Here is a 25287-nt window from a genome sequence, read left to right on the forward strand (position 1 = left end):
TGGTGTGCTGCGCGCGCATTAAACATACCAACACTCGGTCACTCAAGCAGAAATTTAAAAACTCGCGCCCCATTCCAAGAGTCCCAAGAGTACGTTTTTTCGACACTTTTTTCAGCTACAGTATTTTTGATAAATTTTGATAAAAATGGGATAAACAAAATATACAAGTAACCAATTCTAAAGTAAAATTTAATTAATGCCCTTTCAGAATCTGATTTAATTACAACTTTTCGAAAAAATGATTGAGTCAAAAGTTATACTTGATTTTATCCAAAAAACGTAATTTTTAAAAAAATGTTTATATTTTTCGGTTTTCCTAATGGAAACCATTTGAAATTTCATAGTTTTCGTTCAAATATCGCGTCATCGATACTTAAATTGAAGGTCATCGGGGTTTAGATTGGAAAAAATAGGGTTTAAACAAATAAAATAGCGGTTGGAACGCGAAAAAATGAAAAAAAATTTTAGAATTTTTAACTTGAAAACGAAGGACTCGATAAAAAATTTTACACGACAAAAATTGTTTAGAATTGACCAAAGAACACGTTTTTCCCTTCATTTTTGACATTTTGAGCGGAGATATAACTTGATATTTCCTCAATATATTCAATAGAATCTAAAAATGAAAGCTCTATTTAATACGATAAGGAGAAAAATGATAAATGTAATTTACTATGAAATCGAGATGCGAACTAATTGTTTTCCGAGAGTGGTTTATTTTTGTACCAGTCCGATAAGAAATAAAGGGTAAGAAAATAACCCCTTTTGAGGATGGTGTTATGACAGTAGAGGCAAGAAGGTATCAACAGACGAATGCTATAAAAATATTGCAAATAAAAAAAGACGTTACACATCAAAAACGGTCGCACGTGAACGAAACTAATACTCTCCAGTGACACATGAATTCGTGCAGCTATTACTCATTGAGTCGTAAGAAAAAGAAAAAATTGTCGCCAAGAGTTGGAAAGCGAGACTGACCCGACGCCGGCGATGTGGGCTCAGCTACCCGAGCTCGTACTGACACAAGTATTCAGTCAGCTGGGCCCCGTCGATCGCGCCAATTGCGCCGAGGTATGTAGGCACTGGGCGCTCTGCCTGTCCATACCGGGCCTGTGGAGACGCTGCGTTGTGCGCATAGATCGCGACCTCGGATCCGACTACTCCGTCATCAGCGAACAAGCGGTAAGCCCCCACCCATTGCCCTTAGGTTTTCTGTAGGTTATGTCTCCTCGAGGCAAACTTAATTCGATAATACCGGCTGCTTTAATGTGCGTAAGCAGGTCAAGTATGGTGAGCACATGCGTAGTCTGGAGCTGGTTTGGACTCGACCTTACACTGGTACCCGTCGTGAGCCAAGAATTACTCGCAGCACTCAAGCCGAGGCTGGTGCCAATTTTCTGGCTTTAGTCCAAACGAAGGATGTGAAACTGAGGGAAGTCATACTCACCAATTGGGTGCACTCGAGCAAGTGGGGAAACTGTGACAAGCTTTTGTACTCATTGGCCAATTTATTAGCGTAATTTTTTATTATATATGAATTTCATATCGAGTCTAAAGTGAGTCACATCTTAACGCATTAAATTTTGAATACCTTCACTTACTAGTACTCAGCAGTACATAGAAAAATTTAGTTTGGCGAATGCAAATTTGGGACTCGCGGACGCTCTACGCTTGTTGGCAATAGTTACGAAATTCAGTTCTGGACATCTTCGTTTTTTAAATCTTTGTGGAGCATTTCGCGAGTTACACGCGCCGCGTGACAATCCTAGGTATTTTAACAATCCTGCCAATTCTTTGCATTGACGCTAAAATATTTACTCTGCTTGCAGATACTTGCGACTACTGGGTCGAATGACGGGCTTAACACATTTGAGTCTGGATTATTCGGCTCTGTCGGTTGGTACACTAACAGCACTGGTCGTTGGAGCGCCGAATAATTTGACTACTTTACACGTCTTGATATGCGACTCCGATTCCCGTCAACATCGAATCGAGGATGCTGCTTGGAGTCAATTGGTCGAAGCTTGTCCTCGATTAACCGTCTCCTACACTATAAGTAAGGATAGAAACTTTATCCTCTATGCTTGCAGTAATTGTAGCGATTGTCGTTTATTTTTAGTAAATTTATCGCATTACGAGGACGTACGACACTTACTGATGCCGAGTGTGCCACTTGCCAAATTCCAAATATTTGGTGGACATCAATGGGATCAAAGTCGCACGCGAAATTTCCGGGCAACCCTTGCCTTGCTTATCACTCACTACACAAAGACCTTGGGTTTGTATTTTCGCGTCCTTTACATTTTGATGGAGAAATACTAGTAAGAAAAAAATTTACCGATTTATGCAGCGGAAGTCATGCTACAAGTGCGAAATAACCGAGAGATGTTGGATGATTTGATTTTGTCAATGCTGCTACAGTGCAAACATTTGCAAAAATTACAATACGACGGTATTTTACGGAATATGGAAACTTTTCGAGAGATTTGCGAATTTTTAGCTAAACATGAGACAGGTATGTACAAAACATTTCGGATAAAAACTTATATACTTGCATAAAATACCGGTAATCAGATACTTTTTGTCTTTAGCTTTCGATAAGGTACATTTAAAAACACGAAACATAAACGATCATAATTTAGCTGTATTGAGAGATATAAATGATGAATATGATCGCCAACTGGATATTAAAGGTATAGATATGCACATCGATAATTAAACGAGCTTGAATATAAAATGAACGTCTCAGTTCAGTACTCGTTTTTTAAAAACGAGTACTGAAATGTATTAAATAATTAATAATTAATATAATTTTCGAGTGGAAATCATTTATTAAATAGCAAATAATTATTTATGAACGTATATCTTTGAAAAAATTAAATAAACCTAGTTTCACAAAAATGAAACTGATGAATTTAACAACTTCGCATTTGAAAATTGACAAAAATTCAATGAAAATTGTTGTTGCAATAATTTTGTTGTAGAGTGTGTATGTTAAAAAACTTTAAAAGATGATCAGTTGAAGTGCGAGCTGTAATTAGTATCAGAAGTTCTGTAAACTGAAGCTGAACATTCATCTGAATCCTTTTAAGAACAATATAAATATGAAGAGTTTCATTTTGAAAGTTCTTGAAAAGAATAACTCGGATAAGTACAAATCATCATGATAACGACGGTCACCGCGAGGAATGGGCCTACAGAGAAAAAATTTTAGGGATTCATCATTTTCCATATTTAACATTCCTTTGATAAATACTGCTGAATATTCATATATTGCTTTCTCCCATTTGTCGTTTGCGTCATGAGCTTAGGAGGTCGGAAAAAAGCACCTTAAACTTTATCGCATAGAACTTCTGGTGCCATTCTTAAAAAATGGATTCTAGATAATTTAATCACCAGAAATGAAACTTCCGAGTCCTTTTCCTAGGTTGAATTTTTTTTTTGAATTTCATGCAACTTTTTTCGATTTCGAATGCCTGTTTTTTGTTTAAATTGTTCATTTGCATAAAAGTATGGAGATCTTTAGATAACTCGCAGAGTGAGCTCTATATGAATACAATCAAAAAACTTATATCCAACGTATTTTTTTACGGAGAATCCAATGGTGACCTTGAATTTGATCTTGAATACAACCTCAAAGCTACAGCGAACCAAAAATCGATTTTTCAAATAAGAACCCCGACTTTTTATTCCAGACTTGAAAAAAGCGAAAAATTTTGCAATGGAATATGTCTTTTGTTTTTTTTCAAGGTAATTTAAAGGGACAGACTCAAATAAAAGCCCTTTTTATGCTAACATTAAACTCAAGTAAAGGATTTCTTTTTCATCTGTAGTGATACGTAGTCGGCGTAGTCGATATTCGTTAACTGGATACAGAAGATTCCCGGTCATTTCCCCGAATCCATTTCCCCGAATACCATTTCCCCGAATGATAATTTCCCCGACGTCTTTTTCCCCGAAAGCACAACCCCCGAATTTTTTTTTTTTTAATTTTATTTTATTGTTTTATATTACAATACATAATTAATCTAGAGAAATGTTTTCGCGTATCAAGTGCAAGTAATCGAGCACACGTGGTAAACCATACGTCTTTGGGACTTTTTATAATGATCAGCTGGCCTTGATCATTATATGCAGTGATAGCTCTCGCTTTACATTCCTTGTCTCGTACCTTTTGGCAGTCCCAATACGTTATTTCCTTGCGATCGTACGATTTATAATAAAGATATCCGCTGATATCTAATCTTCTAAGACTGATTAATTTAAAGTCCATGTTTTAAAAGCGAAATTTAGAGGAAATTTGGAGGAACTAAATCTAGACTACGCATAGGCTACGAAATTTAGAGGCTAATTGTTCATTAACAATTGAGAAAAAAATTGCTCGATCGATATATCGATATATGCTACATGCAGGGTTGTATATTCGGGGAAATATATATTCGGGGAAATGTATATTCGGGGAAAGCGTCTTCGGGGATTTCTTTATTCGGGGGAATGGTATTCGGGGGAATGGATTCGGGGGAATGGGCGGTTACCGATACAGAATACTGTGGGCTCAAGTATTCTAGATGCCAAATCAACAACATATATTCCCAATTCCTCTCCTTGATTATACTGCATTAAATAGTATACTACTGATTATGTGTGCCAGACTCACGTAATATGTGAGTCAAAACATAAATTGTTTAACAGTTATTTAAAAATGTAAATATAATATGTATTTGATTCCGATAATGTCAAAGTTATAATAATTAGAGAATTTAAATAGACCTTGATTTTGAGCGAAAGGACTTTTATGGAGAGGAAACAGAGATTTAAAATGAAGGTGTATCAAACGATGCAATTAACAATTAGCGTGATCGTAGAAACCCATGCGTCGTGCATCGAAGCATGGCTCCAAAAAATGAGGTAAAAGTTAAATGTTTAAACTTTGAATGAAATTGTCAAGTTTCGGGAGGACAGGATGTGGCGTTGCAGTTCGTAAAATTTAATTGCTTCAATAATGGCCGATGTAAATCCTGTATTAAATGGGCGAGTGAAAACGTAGAGAGGAAGAGTAGTTGTGCTGGCGCCGGTAACCGACTGGCAGTTATCCAACAGCAGCCAGGCGTAAGTCCGCGCAGCTCTCTCCCCGTTCAAGTCTCGCGAACGTCCAACCAAACGGTTTCTCGGGTACATTTGTACTTTGGTATTTGCGCGCGGCTGTGCACGACGCATATATACATGTGCGTGTGCGTGTGCGCGAGTACGTAAATGCTGAGTAGGCAACGCACGCGATAGAAAGAGAGCGGGAGAGCGAAGGCGAAATATCGATCGAAAAGCTCGATGTTTGGAAGATGATAATGAGCGCAAGCGCGTAATGCCAGCCGATTGTCGAAAGCTCGGAAGAAGTCACGCGAAGAGAGCTAACTTCGCCACGGATAGAAAGCCGCCCTTCAGTCGCTGTTTGGCTGTTGCGCTCGACCGGAGCTCTTATTGCAGCGACATATACACGTTGTACGAACCGAGTAGGGGGGAGCTTGCGTCGTCCTTACGCCCGATACATATTGAAGTCGCAAATTTCCCATTGCATCGCGAGTGCGGCTATGGTAACTTGGGCGCTCCGAACTTTGCAACGTTCCAGTAGCCGGCTCGTACCTTAGAAATCCTGTCCGTTGCAGAGTGAATTCGGCGAGACAGCATCGAAGATAGCAGCAAATCGAGTCGCCGCCGCCGCTCTCGGTTCGGCCAAGCTGACATGCATCGTTAGCCCCTGAAACATACGTGTGCTGCTGCTTTTACAAAAACGACACGCCCAGGTAGGCGCAACAATTGCATGTACATAAGCGTTGCACAGCTGTGCTCATCGAATATAGTACTTGGTCCAACTATTGTGTGCTATTCCAAGTTCTCGTGCGAGTTCGGATCACTGACAATAATTGTGCCTACGTCGCTTGCTGGCGAGCTTGACGCGAGCGCGACTTTGCGTGGGCAGCCAGTGCACACGGAGGGTAGTGCTGCTGCCACGACCCGGTGCCCAACTCTATATTCATGCATGTTTGTGACGCGTGTATGTGTAGTGGAGTGGGTGGGTGGGTGGCTGTGTATACATATATACGCGTGCATCAATATTCTTTGCGTGCGTGCTTACTCGCGCCCCCACCCCCCAACTCGCCCGTCTGGCCGCTTGCCTGACTGCCATCTCACGATGACGAGGATTTTTCTATGTACAATCGCTGCTCGGACTTTCTTCGTCACTATCCTCTCCTTTTTCCCTCTCTTTTTTCCCTTATATTTCCCTACCTTCCACGATTACGTGACCTTCGTATCCCACTGACACTGAGCATATAAAAATAGTATTATAACGCCAAGTTGAGCATTCCAAAATATGTTTAAATCATTTTTAATTTGCAAACCAATTCATATATGCACGCTTAAAAAAGTACATAAGACGTTAAATGCGATTTATCAATGTAACAATGAAACGTTACAGTTATATTCCAATCTATCAAAGTAAGGGGAAATTGTATGTTTTTTTAATTTTTTCGTTAGAGGAAAATAATTGCAAACTAACGAAAACAACAGAGAAAAGCTGCCATATTGTTGGAAGCAGCAAAGCGCATAAGCAGCTCGTGCACGCGTCATACTTCGTTTTCCAGGAATTTTCCAGTAATATGAACACCATTCACCATTGATTCAATTGATTCAAGTCAGTTGATAATCAATATCGTTTACTTTTATGGTTCAAAACATTTTTTATTTTCTCCTGTGCATATGTGGAACACGCTTGACATAAACCTGTACAATCGAGAGAACATGCAATATGTTGCGGCGGAACAACCTGATGCGCTTTTTCGTTTTGAAATCGACGCCAGGCTCACTAAATTATACAATTCACTATCTGACTTTATTTCGATAGCTGATATTTATTATCAGCTTTTTATTTTGTGCAGGATATTTTTATTACGGTATTTTCATCAAGAAAATGTTTAGTAATCACCAAATTAAAAGTACATGAATATCGCATATCAATAGACCGTGGATATCACATTATTCGAAGTCCTGGGGACCACCATTCGATTTCGGATTATCCGATAAATCAAATTATTTAGCAGCCATATAATTCGAATTTTTTCGAATTGTGTGATAAAAATTTTGTTTGAATGCCAATATTTTATTAGGAACACCTTGATAAAATAAAGCGCTTTTATCGTTAAAAATATCTTTTGCTTCGCGGTCTTAAATCATATCCTTTAATAATATTTTTCAATTCTCAGCTTCTTTGAAATTGACAGAATTGCTCTCTTGATGTACGATTTTGGAAACCATGTTATTTTCTTTTTAAAATGTTCGAAGCCAGCCAGATGACGACTTAAAATCTATTATACGCAGACCAGTAGCAAATTCTTAAGCCTTTGCTTTTATTTAAGGTTCAGATAATAGCACACATTTATTTCTATATAGTTTAAATCATTTTATCAAACACTCATTGACTTGCGGATGTTTCGGTGGCTTCAATCTTTTACTCGAATTATTTTTCGACTGCTTTCCCAGCAGCTACCCCTTATACTGCTTTCATGAGCTAGCAGTATTGTGAAAAATTCAAAATTTGTCGAAAATCATTAACATCCTTAGCTTTAATTAATTGCGAAAAATAGATTATTGATAGGTAAAACAATAATTCGTGAAAAGATACAACAAATCTGTACATGTGAGATTAAAAACTTTTAATTTTAATAATTCAAAAGTATTAAGATTGTTTGAGCTGAAAAATATAGAATAAATAAATCCTTTTCAATTCTATTTATATCAAGTGCATCGTTCCAGAATAAAATTAATTGCAAACTGTAAAATAAACTCGTGAGTTATTGCAAGAATATTGTGCATAATTCTATACAACATATTTTTTTGACAAAAAAAGTTTATTCGTCATAACACTTTTACGTAAGTTTTGTTTAAATATTAAACGTTTGATTTCTTAATAGAATTACTATACAGAATTAAATAAAAAAAAACATATAAAGAGTTGAATTAATGTTGCTAGAGTTTTACCAAAAATGCTTAGCTGGTCATCAAGTAGAAAAATATTATAATGTTAACACTCTGTCACCAGCGCCCATAGTAGTTGCAAGGGCTCAAGATAAAAAACAAAGTAAAATGACGCTTGTAAGAATCATGCATTTTTACATTCCTTGTTTTTGTAGATATGTTTGATAAAAATTCATCTGTCGGTTGAATAAAACAATTTGTCTAAACTAAGTAAAAAATATCACAACAAATAAAGGGTGATTAAATGTTTTGGTCGAGATAAATGCCAATTTGGTATTCATATCTCTAGGCATGTGATTGGGCTGCATGAAAACGATCATCCACGCATTTTTATTGACAGATCAGACAGTTTCAATATTGGTTTAGAAATGAAAGCTTAAATGATACTTTTTTTAGTAATCTGCTAGTTAAAGAATTAAAGAAGAAAAAAGCTGAAATTTTTTGTTCAAATTTTGCGGTACCAAAATGTTTATCCCGATTCAAACCATAAGATGGAAATAATCATTGAATCTAAGACCTTTAGATTTCGCTCTTCGCAAAGTTCAGTTTTATAGCTAAAATTTACTGTTTTTTCTTACAGAAGTGATACTAATAAATGTGAATTTACAAACCAACACTGTAATTAATTACGTTTGAAAACTAAAAAATCCACATTTTTCGATAACCTTCGTTTTAACGAGACAGTCAACGGAGGTGATATTTTACTCATATATCTCAATTGCAAATGTAACTGGTACTAAAATTAATAAGCACTAACAAATTGAAAATTTTCTGTGCGATCAAGAGTAATAGTATACCATTATTTCACGAATGACCAACTTAGTTTTTATATAATTGCGCTATTTTAAGATGTTGCAAGAGGACACGTAACAAGCAGATTTCTGGAGAATGAACTATCCGATCGACTTGTATTTCTTTGTTATAATTTGTATTTTCGGATCGATCTAAAATATGTTCATAGTTTTTAGCTAGTAATAATTTAAGCAAATACAGCTGAGTAATTGATAAAAAAGAATTTTTTCTAATTTCATAATACTTTGATTTTTCAATGTTGAAAACGACTTTTAATCAAATAGCAATCAAAGTGCAAGCGTCATGACAAAATATAATTCTGTTTTTCTAATAAGTTTTACGTGACTTCTGGTGGTTGGTTAAGGAAATATGTTTACCTGACGAATTTATTCATGTACCACCCAAGTCTTGTACGGGCGATATTTTATTCTTTCTCGGGCTTGGATTTATTCGTGAATTTTACTGATGTCTATAAATTTTAAACTAGATTTGTCTGAAAGATACCATAAAATCGTTAGATAACGTTCCACGTGAAATATGAATCAAATAATAAGCTCAGTTCTTAGAGGACTTTTTAAATAATATATTATTTAAATATTTCATGTACGAATTTTATTTTAGTATTTAGTTTTTGAAAGAATCATTCAATTGCAGCACAAGTAAAGTTTAAAACAACCCAGCTTCAGTTATTTGCAGCTTTCATAATAATACTAATCAAATAAATTTTTAGAGAAATTTTGCCTAGACCACAAGGCAAACAAAGCATACAATTCATTACAAAAGTCTTTCAAAGATCAACCAATCAAAATATTAGAAAAAGTGTGTTACATGTAACATTACATGTAAAAAGAAAAAGTCATTGTCATTTCAAGATCATCTAAAAATTGTCCAATTGTATAAATGTTGTAATTTTCACGCCGTATTCATTGTTATATCAAAAAGTCATTAACAGTTTTCTCTGCACATTAATTCTTTGCGTCGCCACAACGGAGTGAAAAACAATAATAAGATTATTGCGTGCAGGTATCTATTAATACGTTATTAGAAAAGGGAAAATTAAAGTCAGCGTTGAGTCTCGTGATAGCTAATCTATTGCTATGTTCACCAATAGAAAGTGAAGTGTGAACGAGAAATAGCTGATATTGATTTTATCAGCTTGAAGCATGAATATCTACGCGATCGTGCGCAAAGCCATGAGCTTCTTACTTTTCTGTCTTTCTTCTCTGTGTAGCTGTATTTCTTTGTTATGTCTTAAACGAGAAAAACTTTTCAAGTTAAAAAAAGGGAGGGGGAGAGGTTCATTGATGTCGTTTCAAGTGTTTCTACATACTATTATTGGATTTTCCGATTGAAAATGGACAGCAGATTCTTGAAAATGAAATTGTAGAAGTAGAGATCAATATTATGAAACATCATCTTACTAAAGTTTGCTGTTATCATGCTTGATCATAGTACTTTACGCAACAAGTGTAGATATGCTATTTCTGCAAAACTACGGATTAAAGAACAGCATTCGGCTTGTGTTAATAAAAATACATATTCACACAAGTTGCATACAATATTTTATGCACAAGATCCTAACAATAGTGTCAAAGTTGAGATTTTTAGCCGGGAGTGCTATAAAATTTTTACATTACATTTTATATCAAAACCATCTCAACTATCTCTCATAAGCATTGAAATAAGAGAAGCATTGGGATTGTTGAAATTAATATTGCAAGCCCAAGCTTCCGAGAACATCATTCATGGCTCTTTCCTAGTTGCGGTTTTCATCAATTCACTCGTATTATCTTTCAAGGTGAATTTACTATTTGATTTTCTTCGCATTCTTAATTTTATATGTTTTCGCATTTATTAGCCCATATTATTAAATTAAAAATTTTTTTATTGTCGTTGCGTTTAGAATATTATCATATGCTTGTGGTTTTTAATTAAATGACAAATTTACGAGATCTTGAATGTTTTAATGAGTGTTGTTTTCGCAAGTTAATCGGGTAATGTAATTTTAGAAATTTATATTCTGCCAGAATAAAATACCAAGAAAGCTTACAGGATAATAATAACAATAAAAATACTAATCAAGACCAGAATAATGAATTTCGATATTTTAATCATATTTTTGAATAGATTTTATGATAGCTATTTAGCAGTGAATAATCAAAGTAACATTTTTTAATTAACTCTGCAAAAAACCGAGAAATATCTTTTTAAGTAAATAAAATTAAACTTTATTTGAGTAACTATCTTAAAAAAAAAATTAATTAGCATTTAAAGTAAAACCACATATTTACTGAGACTTCTACTGAATATTTTTCTATACAGCTCTGAGGTGTCAAAACTTGAACTCCCAATGTCTACAGAGTATATATAATTAAAAAAAATACTCAGTAGACAAGAATTAATTGAATTAAGCTGTAATGATTTTTTGCTTTAACAAAATATTTATTTCTTATACGAGCCTGTAAAACTTTAATGTTTAATCAACCAGACGAAGTACTATTCAAGTTTATTTTTTTGGCAAAACTCGAGTTATTTTATGTACAATTACTAAACAATCATAAAAAAACTTTATCTCTAGATTATCCAAGTGTATTAAAAAACCGCTTTCGTAAATAAAATAATATTCTTTATAAATACAGTAAGTTTGCAGGCCCGTTTTAGGCCTGAAAGTAAAAGAAAAAAGGTTAAAAATTACAAAATAATTGTAAGGATTGTTTATTTTTTTTTTTTGTAGGCAAATTATCCCATGGGCCTAAAGGGCTGGCGTGAAGGAGCGGAGGCGCGGCCGGCTGCAACTCACCTGCAGCTACTACTTTTGCTCGGCCTCTTCCTTCGCAGCGCTAGCTCCTACGGCGAAGTTGGTAAGTTGAGCGCAGTAATGTCATATTCACACATTTATGAAAAATATGAAATTCCTTATCAATTATACGTAATGCAAATTTTTATTTGTTAAAACTTCGATTAAATCGATTCGATATTATAAAAAAGTTATAAAACGTAACTCATTTTTTATACCAATTTTTTAAATATAAAAAAATCAACAAAAATTTAAATCTAATAGAGTTTTAAAAAAGTTTTATTTTTTTTTTCTTAACATTTAAAATATTATGTACTCAATTTTCTTTTTTTTTTCAAATGAATATTATGAGAAAGCAGCGGATGGTCTTAAATCTTAGTAAACAATTCTTGTGTAATACAAAGTATAAATAGTTGACAAGAAGTTTAATATGTCTATGAAATAGAAATGCATTTATTTCGTCCATGTTTCGATGAACGGAAATATCTTTACACTTACAAAGAGTAAATTTCATATAAATCTATTTTTTGAATGTATGATGTACGAAGGAGTTTAAAATATAGGACTTTATTTAAAAGCTGGCAGCAAATCGATCGTCAAAAAGTTGAATTAAATAAGCTATTATTTAAATTTGTGGCGCGAGGACTTGAAACAATATGCCTAGAGAGAATAAATACAGATATATTGTGAGCTCGTACACGGCACGTGCCCACGCAATGCCGCCATATAGAGCTGCTGGTATGGCTGCTTCTAGGGTGGGCTATCGAGCCGATCAACCCTCTATGTATACACGTAAGCAGCGGGTGCGCGCGCCCACGCATTAGATCCGGGAGCCACCTTCACAAGCCCATCTCCTCTATATATGTATAAAATATGTATGTATGCCGAGCTTTCACACTTCTCGCCCTGGTTGTGTATTTTATGTTTTCGTTTTTTTCCTATCAAACTTATTCCTCTCTTGTAGGGATTTTCTGACGTATTATTTCATTCAATAGCGATAATAGTCGTCGAAGCAGTATGCATTGGTCAAAAATCAAGTACTCGTTCGGTATATAAAACATTATAGTTTAGATAATACCTCGGTCCAATTGATGTATTTTAATTTGCGATTGATTTTATATGCAAACGATTTTAAGTTAACAAATACTATAGGTAATTAGTAATTGACGTTCTCATAAGGTGAGTGACGCAGTAAAGATTACATCAGCTCTACGTTTATCATCTCTTGTAATCCAAGCGCGTTTCAGTTAATTATTTTCTTCTTCTAATGCCTTTGGTTCAAATAAACTCGCTCTCATCCAGAGTTTACAGTCAAAGTTTACATTGTTGTCTTTTACACTTCCCCTAGGTTAGATGCTGAGATTAATGTTATCCATTTCACTGAATCTTTTCATGTAGTAATTCCAAATGCTTTATTAAGCACATTTTCAAAAGTGCCAGTACAACAATCTGTGATCGGGGTACGATCTCTGTTTCATCTATCGAGTCTGCCAACGTAAACTACCTGATACCTGCGCATCGAGTTTACACCAAACATTTAACATCTAAGGCATCGTGAATGGTACGGCTATGCGACACTTATGCACTATGAATTATTGTACATTTATGCAGAATACAGAATACAGTAAATCGACTTTACGCTAAATGTTCTGTGATGACTTTATAATTTATATAGTTAATTATATTTATATATGATCGTTCCATCAATGGGATGCTCCCGGACACAATCAAAAAACCGCTGACAATTAAAAATCCATTTTTCAAACTCAAACTCTGTAAAACAAATAAAATTTCCGAAAAATATAAATAATAGTTATTATGCAACAAGTGCCCTAAAGGCGTTTTTGGGCACGAGAGAAAAAGCTGGGCACGAGTTGTATACAAAATTTTATGCAATAGTAAGCGAAAAATACTTCAATTTTAAACCAGGCATTTTACCGCACACCAGTGTCCAAAATGATGCATTTTACCGCACGCCAGTGTCCCAATAGTTATTTATGTAACAAGTGCCCAAAAGGCGTTTTTGGGCACGAGTGTGTGGAAAAAGACACGAGGGCCGGCTATGTCGTCACGAGTGGGTGTTGCATACAAAATTTTATGCAATAGTAGGCGAAAAATACGTTCATTTAAATGAGGTGTTTTGCCGCACACCCGTGTCCAAAATGAGACATTTTACCGCACACCAGTGTCTAAACGAAGCATTTTACCGCACACAAGTGTCCAAAAACGCTTTTTGCGCACTAAAAAATGTGCGAAAAAAGACATTTTTCGTCATACTATTGCATAAAACGCTTTTATGCAATAGTATGACGAAAAATGTATTTTTTCGCACATTTTTTAGTGCGCAAAAAGCGTTTTTGGACACTTGTGTGCGGTAAAATGCCTCATTTTGGACACGGGTGTGCGGTAAAACGCCTCATTTAAATGAACGTATTTTTCGCCTACTATTGCATAAAATTTTGTATGCAACACGTGCCCAGCTTTTTGCGCACAGTGTGCGGAAAAAACACCCACTCGTGCCGGCATAGCCGGCACTCGTGTCTTTTTCCGCACACTCGTGCCCAAAAACGCCTTTTGGGCACTTGTTACATAAATAACTATTTTAATTGTTTTTCATATGATATTTTCCAAAATGGTCATTCACTGGTACCCGGTCATTGATTGGTCTGACTACCCTAAGTTCCCTTAAAAAAATTAGCAAGAACAATTGGAATGTTAAATAGCTTACGCCTTACCGTGGTTGCTGTTAGATATTCAAATGTCTTGAAAGAAATCGAAACGAAATTGTCATGAGCTTCTAACGTGAATGTTAATGGAAAATTCTTATAAAAAAAGAAAAATACGCTACACTCACATACGCTTATGCGTTATCCGCGTTACCAGACAGCGCAACTTATGCATTGAAAAAAGGGGCATAAATGTAAACTTAGCACAGTAAGGTAAAATTGAATACGATACTCGTGCCGAAGGGGGCACTTTTTGGCACTCGTAACAAATGTCATAATAAATATTGTGAAAAAGAAGTTCTATGAAAATATTCATAGAATTTCACTATAAAGCATTGTAAAAGTTAAAATTCTCACATTTCTCTTGCTCAATCAAGGTTCGCAGAGCCTACTAATTGATGCACCAACTTTATAATTCACTGCAGGTATATAACTACAGAGTCTGCATTTGACATAAGCCAGAATTCTCTCTGTGTTTCTATCCCAGTCTCTCTGCAATTTCGCATCAAATATCTGATAAAATGCGTTCTTCCCCGAGAAAAATAAAATGGGATTCTTATATGTGTACGAGAATATATCAATAAGTGTTTCGCTTATAACAAAATAAAATGTTTATTATACCGAAAAAAGTTATTTCTGACAATAATTAATAATATAGCAGTCAATTTTTGCAAGCGGTTTTTTTACAAGATGTACCAATTGAGATGGAGTAACTTTACAAAAACATTAACCAAATACAAGGATGAAAGTTATGCAAATTTATTGAAAATACTATTTTTGCTGTAATTAAAAAAATTTTTGTACTATCCCCACCTACGGAGCGAAAAACGGGAAAGTCTCAGCCTTGGCTTCGCTTCGGCCGATAATAAATAAAGTGATTTTTCGAGAACCCGAAGTCGAATTACTGAATTTTCAGCTACAAAAACGCATCCCATAAAAACAGCTGTATCTCAGCGAAATTGAGGCCGTTTTAAAATCTGAATACGGCGTTGGAAAGGTGAAAAAAACTTATCAAACAATGCATTGACATTTTCTCAATAGGTGATGGTGCTGAGCCATTTTTTTGAAGAAACAAATGCACTTTTCTCGACTTACACAAAAACCACGTTTTTCGGCACCAAATTGCTCATAACATCTGAAATAATACACCAATCTCAATTTTTACGCCGGATTCTGAAAGGTGATAAAATTTTGCATCGAAATACGTGTCGTTCATAGTTGTCAACTTTTTTTGGAGTTGGCTCAGACATTCAAAAAGAAAAAATAAATTGTCAAATCCTATTTAAATCGGAAATCTAAATGCTCGTTGAGCGACCAGTTAAAATTATTTAAACGGGCTAAAAATTTTTTGGGATTCATTTTTAGGCATATAGAAGGCATAATAAGATTGTAAAATCGAGATTTTGAAAAACTTCGATGTTTTGAATCAGTCTAATACATATATCTCTTTGTTTTCCTGGTATCTAGACATTCACGCAATATTTGAAAAATATCTAGTAGAAATATTAAAAAAAGTTTTTCAAAGTTATCTTAAATTTGGAATCTTCCAAAATAAAATAGAATCAAAAACTATTACAGTAATATTGCAAGAATATCGACATCATAAATTGTGCAAAAGCAAAGTTTACATCGAGAAATGTGCCTGTTGCCAGGATTTATTTTTTAATTTCATTCGTTCAGAACCAATAGGGTCTCGTCGGTACATTAAATTCAATCTAATAACTGAAAAAAATTTTAAAATATACTTCCGCTAGAATTAAATTTCAAGTGTCGATTGACTTTTTTAATTTAGAGTTTATATTTTCGAAAAAACACAATTGAAAAATTAATATATTATTATTACCCAGCGAATAAATAAGCATCGGAGGTTTATTGATTTTTGTTTTTATTTTAATAACATACTAACACCAAAAGCCGACGTACAATCGGTTATTCATGATTTTTTTGTCTCGACAGGTTGTTTGTTCAGTAAAAACTTGTGTAAGCCAGAAATTGAAAGCTTTTGTTACAATGGTGAGAACATGAGTTATTTATTTGTAATTTCCATTCAATAATATTTCACATAATAAAATTACTTTGTTTTATAAATAGATCTGGCTTTTGGGAGGTGTATACAATTATCCAATGGAATCACGGAAGCGTATTTATATAAGTGAGTATTCGTTCCAATTGTCATGAATAATCATTATTTTTACACAAATAGTCGGTAGCCAATGTAAGGTGACATTTTATATTATTTTTTCGGATACGTGTCCACATCTATCCACAACTTTCTGAAAAGCCCTTTAAAGACATATGCAACTAAAAACTTATTATTAATTCAATTTAATCCCTGTGTGGCACGATGAGCAAAATTTCAATATTGAGGATTATATATGTAATGGGAACTTGTGTGACATTTCAGATACGATCTGGCACTGGAGGAGCTGGAACTTTTGCGTGCACAACTTGAACGACTCGAATACGAAGGTTACAAATGGTCACACTACTACACTCAGTGCGTCATGCAAATATTACTCGACAACCTCCGTGACAGGTGAGATCAGCCAATCATATTGCACCAATGCATTTTATCATCTTATTTTTGCCTGCAGCCCATAACAATTAATTGAATTTGTTACAGGTTAAACAACGACGCCGAAAGTATGTGCAAGCATCTAAAATATTACAAAACCAAGGATGACGAAAGCGAGGATGGGATTGTCGATGGGGATGCTTTTGTCCAATCCAGGGTCAGTTAAAATATACACAGACAAAAATAAAAATCACATATGATAAAAGAATCAAAATCTCTTAGTTTTTTTTCGCGTATGCTGTATCTTAATATTTGTGACGTTGTTTGCAATGCTTAACATGAATAATGCAGATTTTGGTAAAAAAAAAATAATAATAATAATAAAAATAAATTTGAAAAGTTTATACCAATGCGCGCAGAGATGCATTTGTTCTTTTTTTTAGTGAAAGGATAAATACGCAGTGACCTTCAAAATATATCGAAAGAGAAATCCAATAGATTGGATGCGTATTTCGTATCTATTATTTAACAGCTTTAAGCTTACAGAAAGGTATATTCGAAATGAATGAAGAGATCTTTAAAAGAACCCAATATTTATCTGTCGTGGAGATGTAATTTACTTAACTAAACGTAATATAGTTGAAAATTACCAAACTCGTTCAAACTACGTGCGTGCACATTTCTACAGAATAACGATCAAACGTTTAAGTGGCAAGGCGCGCGATCATGCACTAAAACTTTGATGTATCATGTATTTCCCACAGGTGAAAGATCCCATAGAAGCTGTGGTGAAATTTGCTCCGAGTCAGATCACTCCGCAAGACTATGCCGACGAAGTTTATTATACATCAGACAGCAAGCAAAAATTTAATGACAATGCCCAACTTCATGAATTGCAACAGTTGCAACATCATCTGCAACAGCAACAACAACATCAACAACAAGACTCGTCGAACTTCGATGATTATGGTGATAGATTTATAGAAAAGCTCGGCCGGTCCGAAAATGGTAATCAAACATTTCATATTGAGCTGTTAAAAATTTGAAAAAATAGTAAATGTGAACTGTCCGATGAAAAAACGTTTGTATTTACTCTTATAAAAATCGGTATTTTATAGAGTGCACGGATAATGTTTATATTAGTCGTTGTTCGGTCTAAAAGGAGATAACTAATTCGCACATTAAGTTGTTAATTTATACTTCTATGCTTTGAAAGTTCTCGAAGTACAACTCCTTTTGTGAGTTTTTTCTTTGATTCATTCCATTCAGATTATATTCTCATCAATACAAAGATGAGCTTCAGAAGTTAAACTATTAGGTTTTATTGTTTAATTATTTTCACTCGCATATCAGTTCGTGATATAGAATAGCAAGAGTTTTCGTTCAGGCTATTGAGATTACTTACTCCGAAACCCGATTCGATTTCTGTCTTAAATTTGTTATAATTTTAAGTTAGTTAGTTTTCATCAGCGTTAATACATAAGAATGAAAAGTAGAATATTTGTTTTTTCATGCAGCGTTTTTTACTCAACAATCGTTAAGTTTATTCTGAAACATTTTTTAATAAAGTTAACAGTTGTTGAGTAAAATAACCGTTGCCAATGCATATTTAATAAAATTTTCCAATAAAGATTTTTTCTGTTAGCGTTTTTCCTCAAAAGTCGTTTTTTTTCGAAATAGCCTAAAAGCTCATCTGATCGAAGAAAAAATAGTTAGTTTATTTATTAAGAAGCTTCCGAAAAAAATTACAGGCAATCAGGTGTTCCGAAAATCATGTGGTCGCCTTTTTTGGAAACGTGCATGGAAATTGCTAAAATTGTTTTAATCGTGTATGAATGTGCCCGCGATAATAATGTTCTTTTTATGCGTTAAATTTTTTCCGAATTCCACAGAGTATCATCGAGGTTCGCGCTCTCTGAATTCAAAGCCAAATCTACAAGCGAAGGCCGCACTGACGTACGAGCAAGTGGCGGATTACCCCGTTTCTCCCGAGTACGTCGAGGCTTTGCGTCGATTTTTAGACAACGAGGTGAATCTGTTCCAGCAGCAAGCTAAAGACGAGAATTTAGAATTTTTGCCGAGAGATGCCATTGTCACGGATGAGCAATCATTTTCCTCAAAGTACAAATACCCTAAGGAATTTTTCGAGCAACAATTTTCCGATTACGAAGACATTAGCGATGAAGATGCCGAGCTCGAGTCGGACGATGAGGACAACGAAGAAGACAATCAGCAGGAGCATCAGCGCCAAAAGCTCGTGAAAAATGCTCTGAAACCTGTGATCGACGCTTTGGCTCAGCATCAGGGTAGCGGCAGTGGCCTCATCGACGACGATGATGACATAACAATATTACCTGCTTTCAGAGGCAACGCCGATCCTACAGGTAAAATTGCCACGAATATCTATTTTCATTTTTACTGATTTACTTTTTTCACGACAATTACTTATACTTGAGAGATATTTTCTCCTGGGTTTCACACATAATTTTTCCATTTTACTTCTACTGTCAAATTGAGATTGCCCCTTCTTTTGTAAACTAGTGAGATACGTTCACTTTGAACTGAAATTTGATTTGTGCCCGTTTAATATTTTTTAACGAGCTCCTCTTTTTAAATCAAGACACTTTCAAGATGTGATTCCATGTATGGTGGCATGTATTTACCAAGTTGCATTGAATCTCACTCTGAAGATTATTTAGTTTGCTTAAACCTAAAAATGAAAAACCCCACCCCCCCCTTTTTTGTGGTCTGCTGGTACCTAATAATGGAGCTCCCTATGCTTAGTTTGATCCAATGGGCCTTAGGGCCCAGTTTAAAAATTTTTACGTTTTTCTTAAGAATTTCAGAGACCTCTGAAAATAGGTGATAGCGAGTCTCAAAAATTCTGAAAAAATTCAAATGTATTCTTTGACTAATTCTAAAACTTGTACATTATGCAATTTTTCGTTTAGTATGTCTTGTTACGAGTCAGAAAAGCACAAAGATTTTTCAATAAATAAGAGAATGATTTTTAAAATGGGCCCTAAGACCCATTGGATCAAACTAAGCATAGGGGGCTTCATTATTAGGTACCAGCAGACCAGAAAAAAACTTTCACGATATTTGGTAACCCGCACCTCATGTGGTCTCCTTGTAAGTAATTTTGTCTACTGGATCACGAAACGCAACGTGTATCTACAATTAACCCACATCGATTCTATAGTTTTGGTTGTGATCTTGGTAACTTATATCATGTTTTACCTTCCAATAATAATTTTTGATTTATTATAAAGTATCAAAGTAGATGTTAGTGCATTAAATATTACTTTAGCAAGATAAAAAATAATTAAGAACTACCGAGATTTTTACCTAAGCTATTATAGATCTTATTATATAGATCTTATAATAGATTCAGGTCACAGTGGACAAAATCATCTTCCAAATAGTCTTCCTAAAATCTTGCGCTAACCGAGAACGTCATTTTTGACTGACAAGATTAAAAATGCGCTGCGGTGTCAGTCACTCTTTTTTATTAGCGAAGAGAGACATATTTGGAAAACGTACTTCTATGGCTTATGCTGTACCAAATTTTTGCGTTAAATTGTTAAATTTTTATATCAAAATTAAATGTGTATGAATTTTCAATTGCTGCAATAATTAAAAAAATAAACGTAAAAAAATTCATGAAACTACAGCAACATGTTAATTCCCTCGTTGTAACAGATGATGAAATGCACCTGAACGATGATTTGAATGGACTTTTATGGCGCCGTGAATTGGCAGGATTCAAACGAAGAGAACGCTTAGATGTAAAGAAACCAGGTCCTCAGTACGCTACGAATAATTTTGCCTTCAAAATTCAGTCCACATACAGTTAGTTACCGTTATTATTTTTGAAATGTTTCTTGCCAAGTACATTTTTCATTCGTTTTCTTTTCAATTTTAGGCCCTGATGAAGATGAAAATTACCAGGATGGTAGCAAGCTCCTTGATGTGAGTATAATTAGAATTAATCCGTATACAGAATAAAAAAATATGATAGTAATATGACTAATCCAATTCAATTACAGAATGGTCAGAACGTACTTCTTGAAAAGAAAGAAATTCTTACGGTTCCAAATGCACAAAAAGATTTTTACAATCTGAAATTAAATTTATCAAAGACTTACGAAAACGTCGATTTGGATTACGTTTATATACAATTTAATCAAGAATTTCATTCTTGGTCTGAAGGCGAACGCATTGTTAATATGGTATGAATCTATAACTTATATAACAATTTTTTATTTTCTTATTATTTTATTTATTTATTTTTAATTATTATGTATTATTTTTATTTTATCATTATTTTTTTTACTTATATAAAAGTGATGGGCCAACAAGTAAAGCCGCTTTAAATTCTTAGTATTTTATAGCTTCTATTGGTCGCGTTACTTTAGAGTCGATTTGAAAATTATAATGACATCTACAGTAGAAATAGTAATCTTTTCAGAGTATGAAAAATCACGAAGCACATGTAAAAGTTACCGGTTTATTGAAAATGGTCAAATTTTATATTGCATTATTTTGTTCTGAATTTTTTTCATAGGTTGGCTCTTTATTGGGATTAAGACCCGGAGAACTAAAAGACATAAGAGTTGGTCGAGCTGAAATTACTTTCAAAGTACCTAGAAACAGTAAAGACTATAACGCAACCGATATCGTTAGTAAAATCGGTGAGGGTAATAATCAATCTGCTTTATTTTTTGCACTGTTTTGTCGATAGTAATATTAATAAATGGCTAATTTAATTTTAACAGATGACATACGCAAGGATTTGCATTCCCAACTTAATATTGAAGTTATTCGAGCTGGAATAGGAGATAAGGTATCAAATTTAAAACAAAAATGCTTGCATTACTACACTTTCTTTCACTTTGTTTTATTTATTGATCAAATGATTTTTTTTCACATAACTTAATAATTACCAATTAATGAAATTTTTTATAGACCAAATTACCAGCAATATTGGAAGTGTCAAAACGTGAAGAAATGAACCCTGGTTTATTCAGTGCTCTTGTGGTGACGGGTGTGGCCGGCGTTACCGCAGCATCTATCGTTGTACTAATAATAGCTCGACGTCACGCAAAAGCACGAGCCAAATTGGCTGGTCTTCGAACACCGGATCCAGAAGCCTCAAAGGATTATCAGGAATTATGTCGCGCTCGAATGCAGGCCAAACAGGTGGACAAATTGTCCGAATCGCCCAGAGGTTTTGACTTTGGACGGCTCATTGAATCTGGTAGAAATGAATCAATCCGATCTAGTACGTCCTCGTGGAACGAAGAGCCACCTGTCAGCAATATGGATGTTGCTACTGGGCATATTGTTTTGGTAATTCATTTTTTTCAAATTTATGACTCGTTGTTATTTTATTTTTTAATAAAATAATGAATGATATCTTTTTTCCTGTACCAATCCAGTCATACATGGAAGAACATTTAAAAAATCAAACTAAACTGGACGAGGAATGGGCTGCTTTGAGTTCCTACGAAGCTGAGCCTTGCTCAACTGCAATCGCAACTGCAGAGGGAAATGCAGAATTAAACAGACCTGGGGCAGCACTACCTTATGATCATTCTCGAGTTATTTTAAATGATTTGGCAAATGTCAACAATTCAGACTACATAAATGCTTCAACTATTGTAAGTTAATTGATTATTTATCCATTTGAAGTTGGAATTGCAAATTTGAAAAACTACTCGTAATGAAAATATTTGAGGGGATAGAGAAAGGAAGAATGATTGTGAAAAATGTCGAAAAAAAACTCTCGATCGTTGACGTTGACTTTACAGACGGATCACGACCCGCGAAATCCAGCATACATCGCTACGCAGGGCCCTTTGCCAAAGACTGCGGCAGACTTTTGGCAGCTGGTCTGGGAGCAGGGCAGCGTGGTGATCGTCATGCTGACTCGACTCGTCGAGGACGGCAAGGCCATGTGCTTCCGCTATTGGCCCGACGAGGGCTCCGACCAGTACAACCTGTTCGAAGTGCACATGGTTTCGGAGCACATCTGGTGCGACGACTACCTCGTGCGCTCATTTTACCTGAAGAACCTGCGGAGCGGAGAGACGCGCACCGTCACGCAGTTCCACTTTCTTACCTGGTCGCAGGACTCCCTGCCCAAGAGTACCAAGTCTCTGCTTGAATTCCGCCGGAAAGTCAACAAGGCGTACCGTGGCCGATCTTGTCCCATTATAGTGCACTGCAGGTAAGCGGCTCATTTGTTATCTTTGCGCTTACAAACTCGCGCTGTCGAACTATGTTTCATCGATCCGTGTGCTTAGCGATGGTGCCGGTCGAACGGGTACTTACTGTCTCATCGATATGGTACTGAATCGCATGTCCAAGGGAGCCAAGGAAATCGACATCGCGACCACCCTGGAGCACATCAGAGATCAACGCTCGGGTATGGTCGCCAACAAGCAGCAGTTCGAGTTTGCCCTCATGGCTGTTGCCGAAGAGGTGCACGCTATTCTCAAATCCTTGCCTATCGTCGCCGCTGAAAAGGCTAACAATAGCAAGTCTACGGCAAAGTCTGATAAATAAAGCATAGAGCCACCGATATTACATAGCATCCAAAATTATATACAGACATGTCTATGTACGTTCCATCCTGCTCATATAGCTCAACCTCAATTTTTTCCATCAATTTGCTTTCTTTGATTTAAGTTGCATATATTTTTTTCTTCGTATCTTCGATTATGGTATTATAATTGCTAAACTAATTTTAAACGTCTGGATTTGTATGAATAATGATAGCTCCTAATTGTATACCATTTTTAATATTTTCTTTATAATCAATAATCGAAATCATACGTACGAGTCTTTTGACAAATCTTTTATATAGGCAAACAATGTTACCTATTTTCACGTACCCACATATACTTGATTCGCCTTGAATTTCATTGTACTTCGAGCCGTAATCTCAATATGCTGCAGTATATTAACACAATAAAATCATTTCTCATATGAGTGTTTTTCGCTGTGCGATCGACCGGCCTATGAAAATAAGCCGATAAGATTAAGTTCAGATGAGAGAATAGTAGACTATGAAGGCAAATGATGGGCTAACTTTCATCGTGCAAAATATAAGGAATATGAAGTGGGATCGGGTAGTCAATGATGTATCTTACAACTCGTGCATGTATTGTTATGAATATTTTACGCATGTACACGTTTTTGAGCTGAATGTTTATTACATGCATACTACTCGATGCAATTATTATAAAGGTGTTTAACAAAGTGACTACGGTGATGTGGTTTCCATTGAGTCCCCTTCACGTTATACTATCGTACAATATAAGCATAATTTTAATTTACATGAAATTTCAACTATAAGAATAATTCATCGAGTATATATAGATATTGAATGTCATGAAAATTAAATGTATTATGTACCATTACCACATTATTATTAATTATATATTATCTGAAAGTAAGTCAAACGTTAAAGTCACCGAAAAATATTTTACTATACTACGTACAATGGTGTAAAAGATAATTATACATTACAGTTATTAACAATAATATGGAATGATAAAAATGTGTCCAAGCATTAATGTATATATATATATTTATATATCCCGAAGGACCATGATACAACTACTGTAACTAATGAAATTTAAATTAATTTTCATTAATTCATTTTAAATTATTTTGTTCGTGGTTTATACTCGATGGACGTACCATTAATATTTTAATTATAATAAAATAACAAAATACCCTACTTATATATATATTACATCGTGGTTCGCAATGTTCGATAAAATGTATGACGAAAGAATAGATTTGTACTAGCTGAAAATATTAACTAAAATTGATTCGAGATATATATTGTATTCGTCTTTGTATTTATGTACTGGAAGAATTTTTGAGAAAAAAAACTATATAAGGCAGTACGTAAGGATAGCGAGAAATAACATTATAGTACAATTATAAAGAAACCAATAATCACACAGAAAGAACTTTTCGTGGTAGTTTTAATATCATGGTCCCCAAATCCTAATAGAAATTATATAAACTAAAAACTTGACTGATCATTTGACTCTATGAGATAAAAATCGGTAGAAAAATTATCGATGTAAGAAAAGAGTATTCATGAAAATTTTTCAAATTTCAATTATTTATGTGCAAAATTTTAAAAGATTGTTCACCATAAGCCCTTGTCTATACCACCTTCTCAGTCGATTTAGTTTAATGAATTACCTTCCACTAAATATAAGTTTTGAATATTTTAATTTACAATTATTCTCAAATTTTTGGTAAAAAGCAACTGATTAATTGGTAATCATTAACTACTACATATATTACAAATTGTATTTATGAATTGTTATTTATTTAATTGTCAGGTGAATAAGAGCGGTTTTGGAGTATACTCATTAGTATGTTTCCAGATTTATTTTGTA

At 34.7% G+C, this 25287-nt stretch overlaps 2 protein-coding genes across 3 annotated transcripts; both read left to right on the plus strand.

The window, feature by feature from the left end:
* The first annotated feature begins 885 nt into the window (after positions 1–885).
* On the plus strand, positions 886–2719 carry LOC106660591 (F-box only protein 39-like). The gene is made up of 7 exons (XM_014383652.2): positions 886–1182; positions 1281–1516; positions 1605–1769; positions 1830–2056; positions 2120–2278; positions 2351–2515; positions 2592–2719. Exons 1-7 carry the CDS (start codon positions 991–993, stop codon positions 2717–2719), a joined length of 1272 nt encoding a protein of 423 aa, XP_014239138.1. The 5' UTR covers positions 886–990.
* Positions 2720–5431: 2712 nt separating this feature from the next.
* Positions 5432–24959, plus strand: LOC106650331. 2 transcript variants are annotated; one of them, XM_014368264.2, is made up of 17 exons: positions 5432–5798; positions 11555–11681; positions 16300–16356; positions 16435–16495; positions 16748–16879; positions 16967–17075; positions 17623–17866; positions 18751–19242; positions 20561–20710; positions 20784–20830; positions 20908–21090; positions 21426–21558; positions 21637–21704; positions 21827–22210; positions 22300–22521; positions 22672–23090; positions 23167–24959. In XM_014368264.2, exons 2-17 carry the CDS (start codon positions 11567–11569, stop codon positions 23426–23428), a joined length of 3078 nt encoding a protein of 1025 aa, XP_014223750.1. In that variant the 5' UTR covers positions 5432–5798; positions 11555–11566; the 3' UTR covers positions 23429–24959. The 2 variants fall into 2 exon arrangements, with proteins under 2 accessions (XP_014223750.1, XP_014223757.1); XM_014368271.2 differs by having other exon boundaries at positions 21426–21552.
* The last annotated feature ends 328 nt before the right edge of the window (positions 24960–25287 follow it).

This window comes from Trichogramma pretiosum, unplaced genomic scaffold, assembly GCF_000599845.2.
Source record: "Trichogramma pretiosum strain Unisexual culture from Peru unplaced genomic scaffold, Tpre_2.0 scaffold136, whole genome shotgun sequence".
NCBI lineage: Eukaryota > Metazoa > Arthropoda > Insecta > Hymenoptera > Trichogrammatidae > Trichogramma > Trichogramma pretiosum.

What these genes read in the sequence shown, in the direction of transcription:
- LOC106660591 (XM_014383652.2), top strand. Translation starts at nt 991, where the DNA reads ATGTGGGCTCAGCTACCCGAGCTCGTACTGACACAAGTATTCAGTCAG. An exon ending in CCGTCATCAGCGAACAAGCG is followed by an intron (nt 1,183 to 1,280) that starts GTAAGCCCCCAC and finishes GTGCGTAAGCAG; the next exon opens with GTCAAGTATGGTGAGCACAT. An exon ending in TCATTGGCCAATTTATTAGC is followed by an intron (nt 1,517 to 1,604) that starts GTAATTTTTTAT and finishes TTCACTTACTAG; the next exon opens with TACTCAGCAGTACATAGAAA.
- LOC106650331 (XM_014368264.2), top strand. Translation starts at nt 11,567, where the DNA reads ATGGGCCTAAAGGGCTGGCGTGAAGGAGCGGAGGCGCGGCCGGCTGCA. An exon ending in CAAAATTCAGTCCACATACA is followed by an intron (nt 20,711 to 20,783) that starts GTTAGTTACCGT and finishes TTTCAATTTTAG; the next exon opens with GCCCTGATGAAGATGAAAAT. An exon ending in CGTTAGTAAAATCGGTGAGG is followed by an intron (nt 21,559 to 21,636) that starts GTAATAATCAAT and finishes TAATTTTAACAG; the next exon opens with ATGACATACGCAAGGATTTG.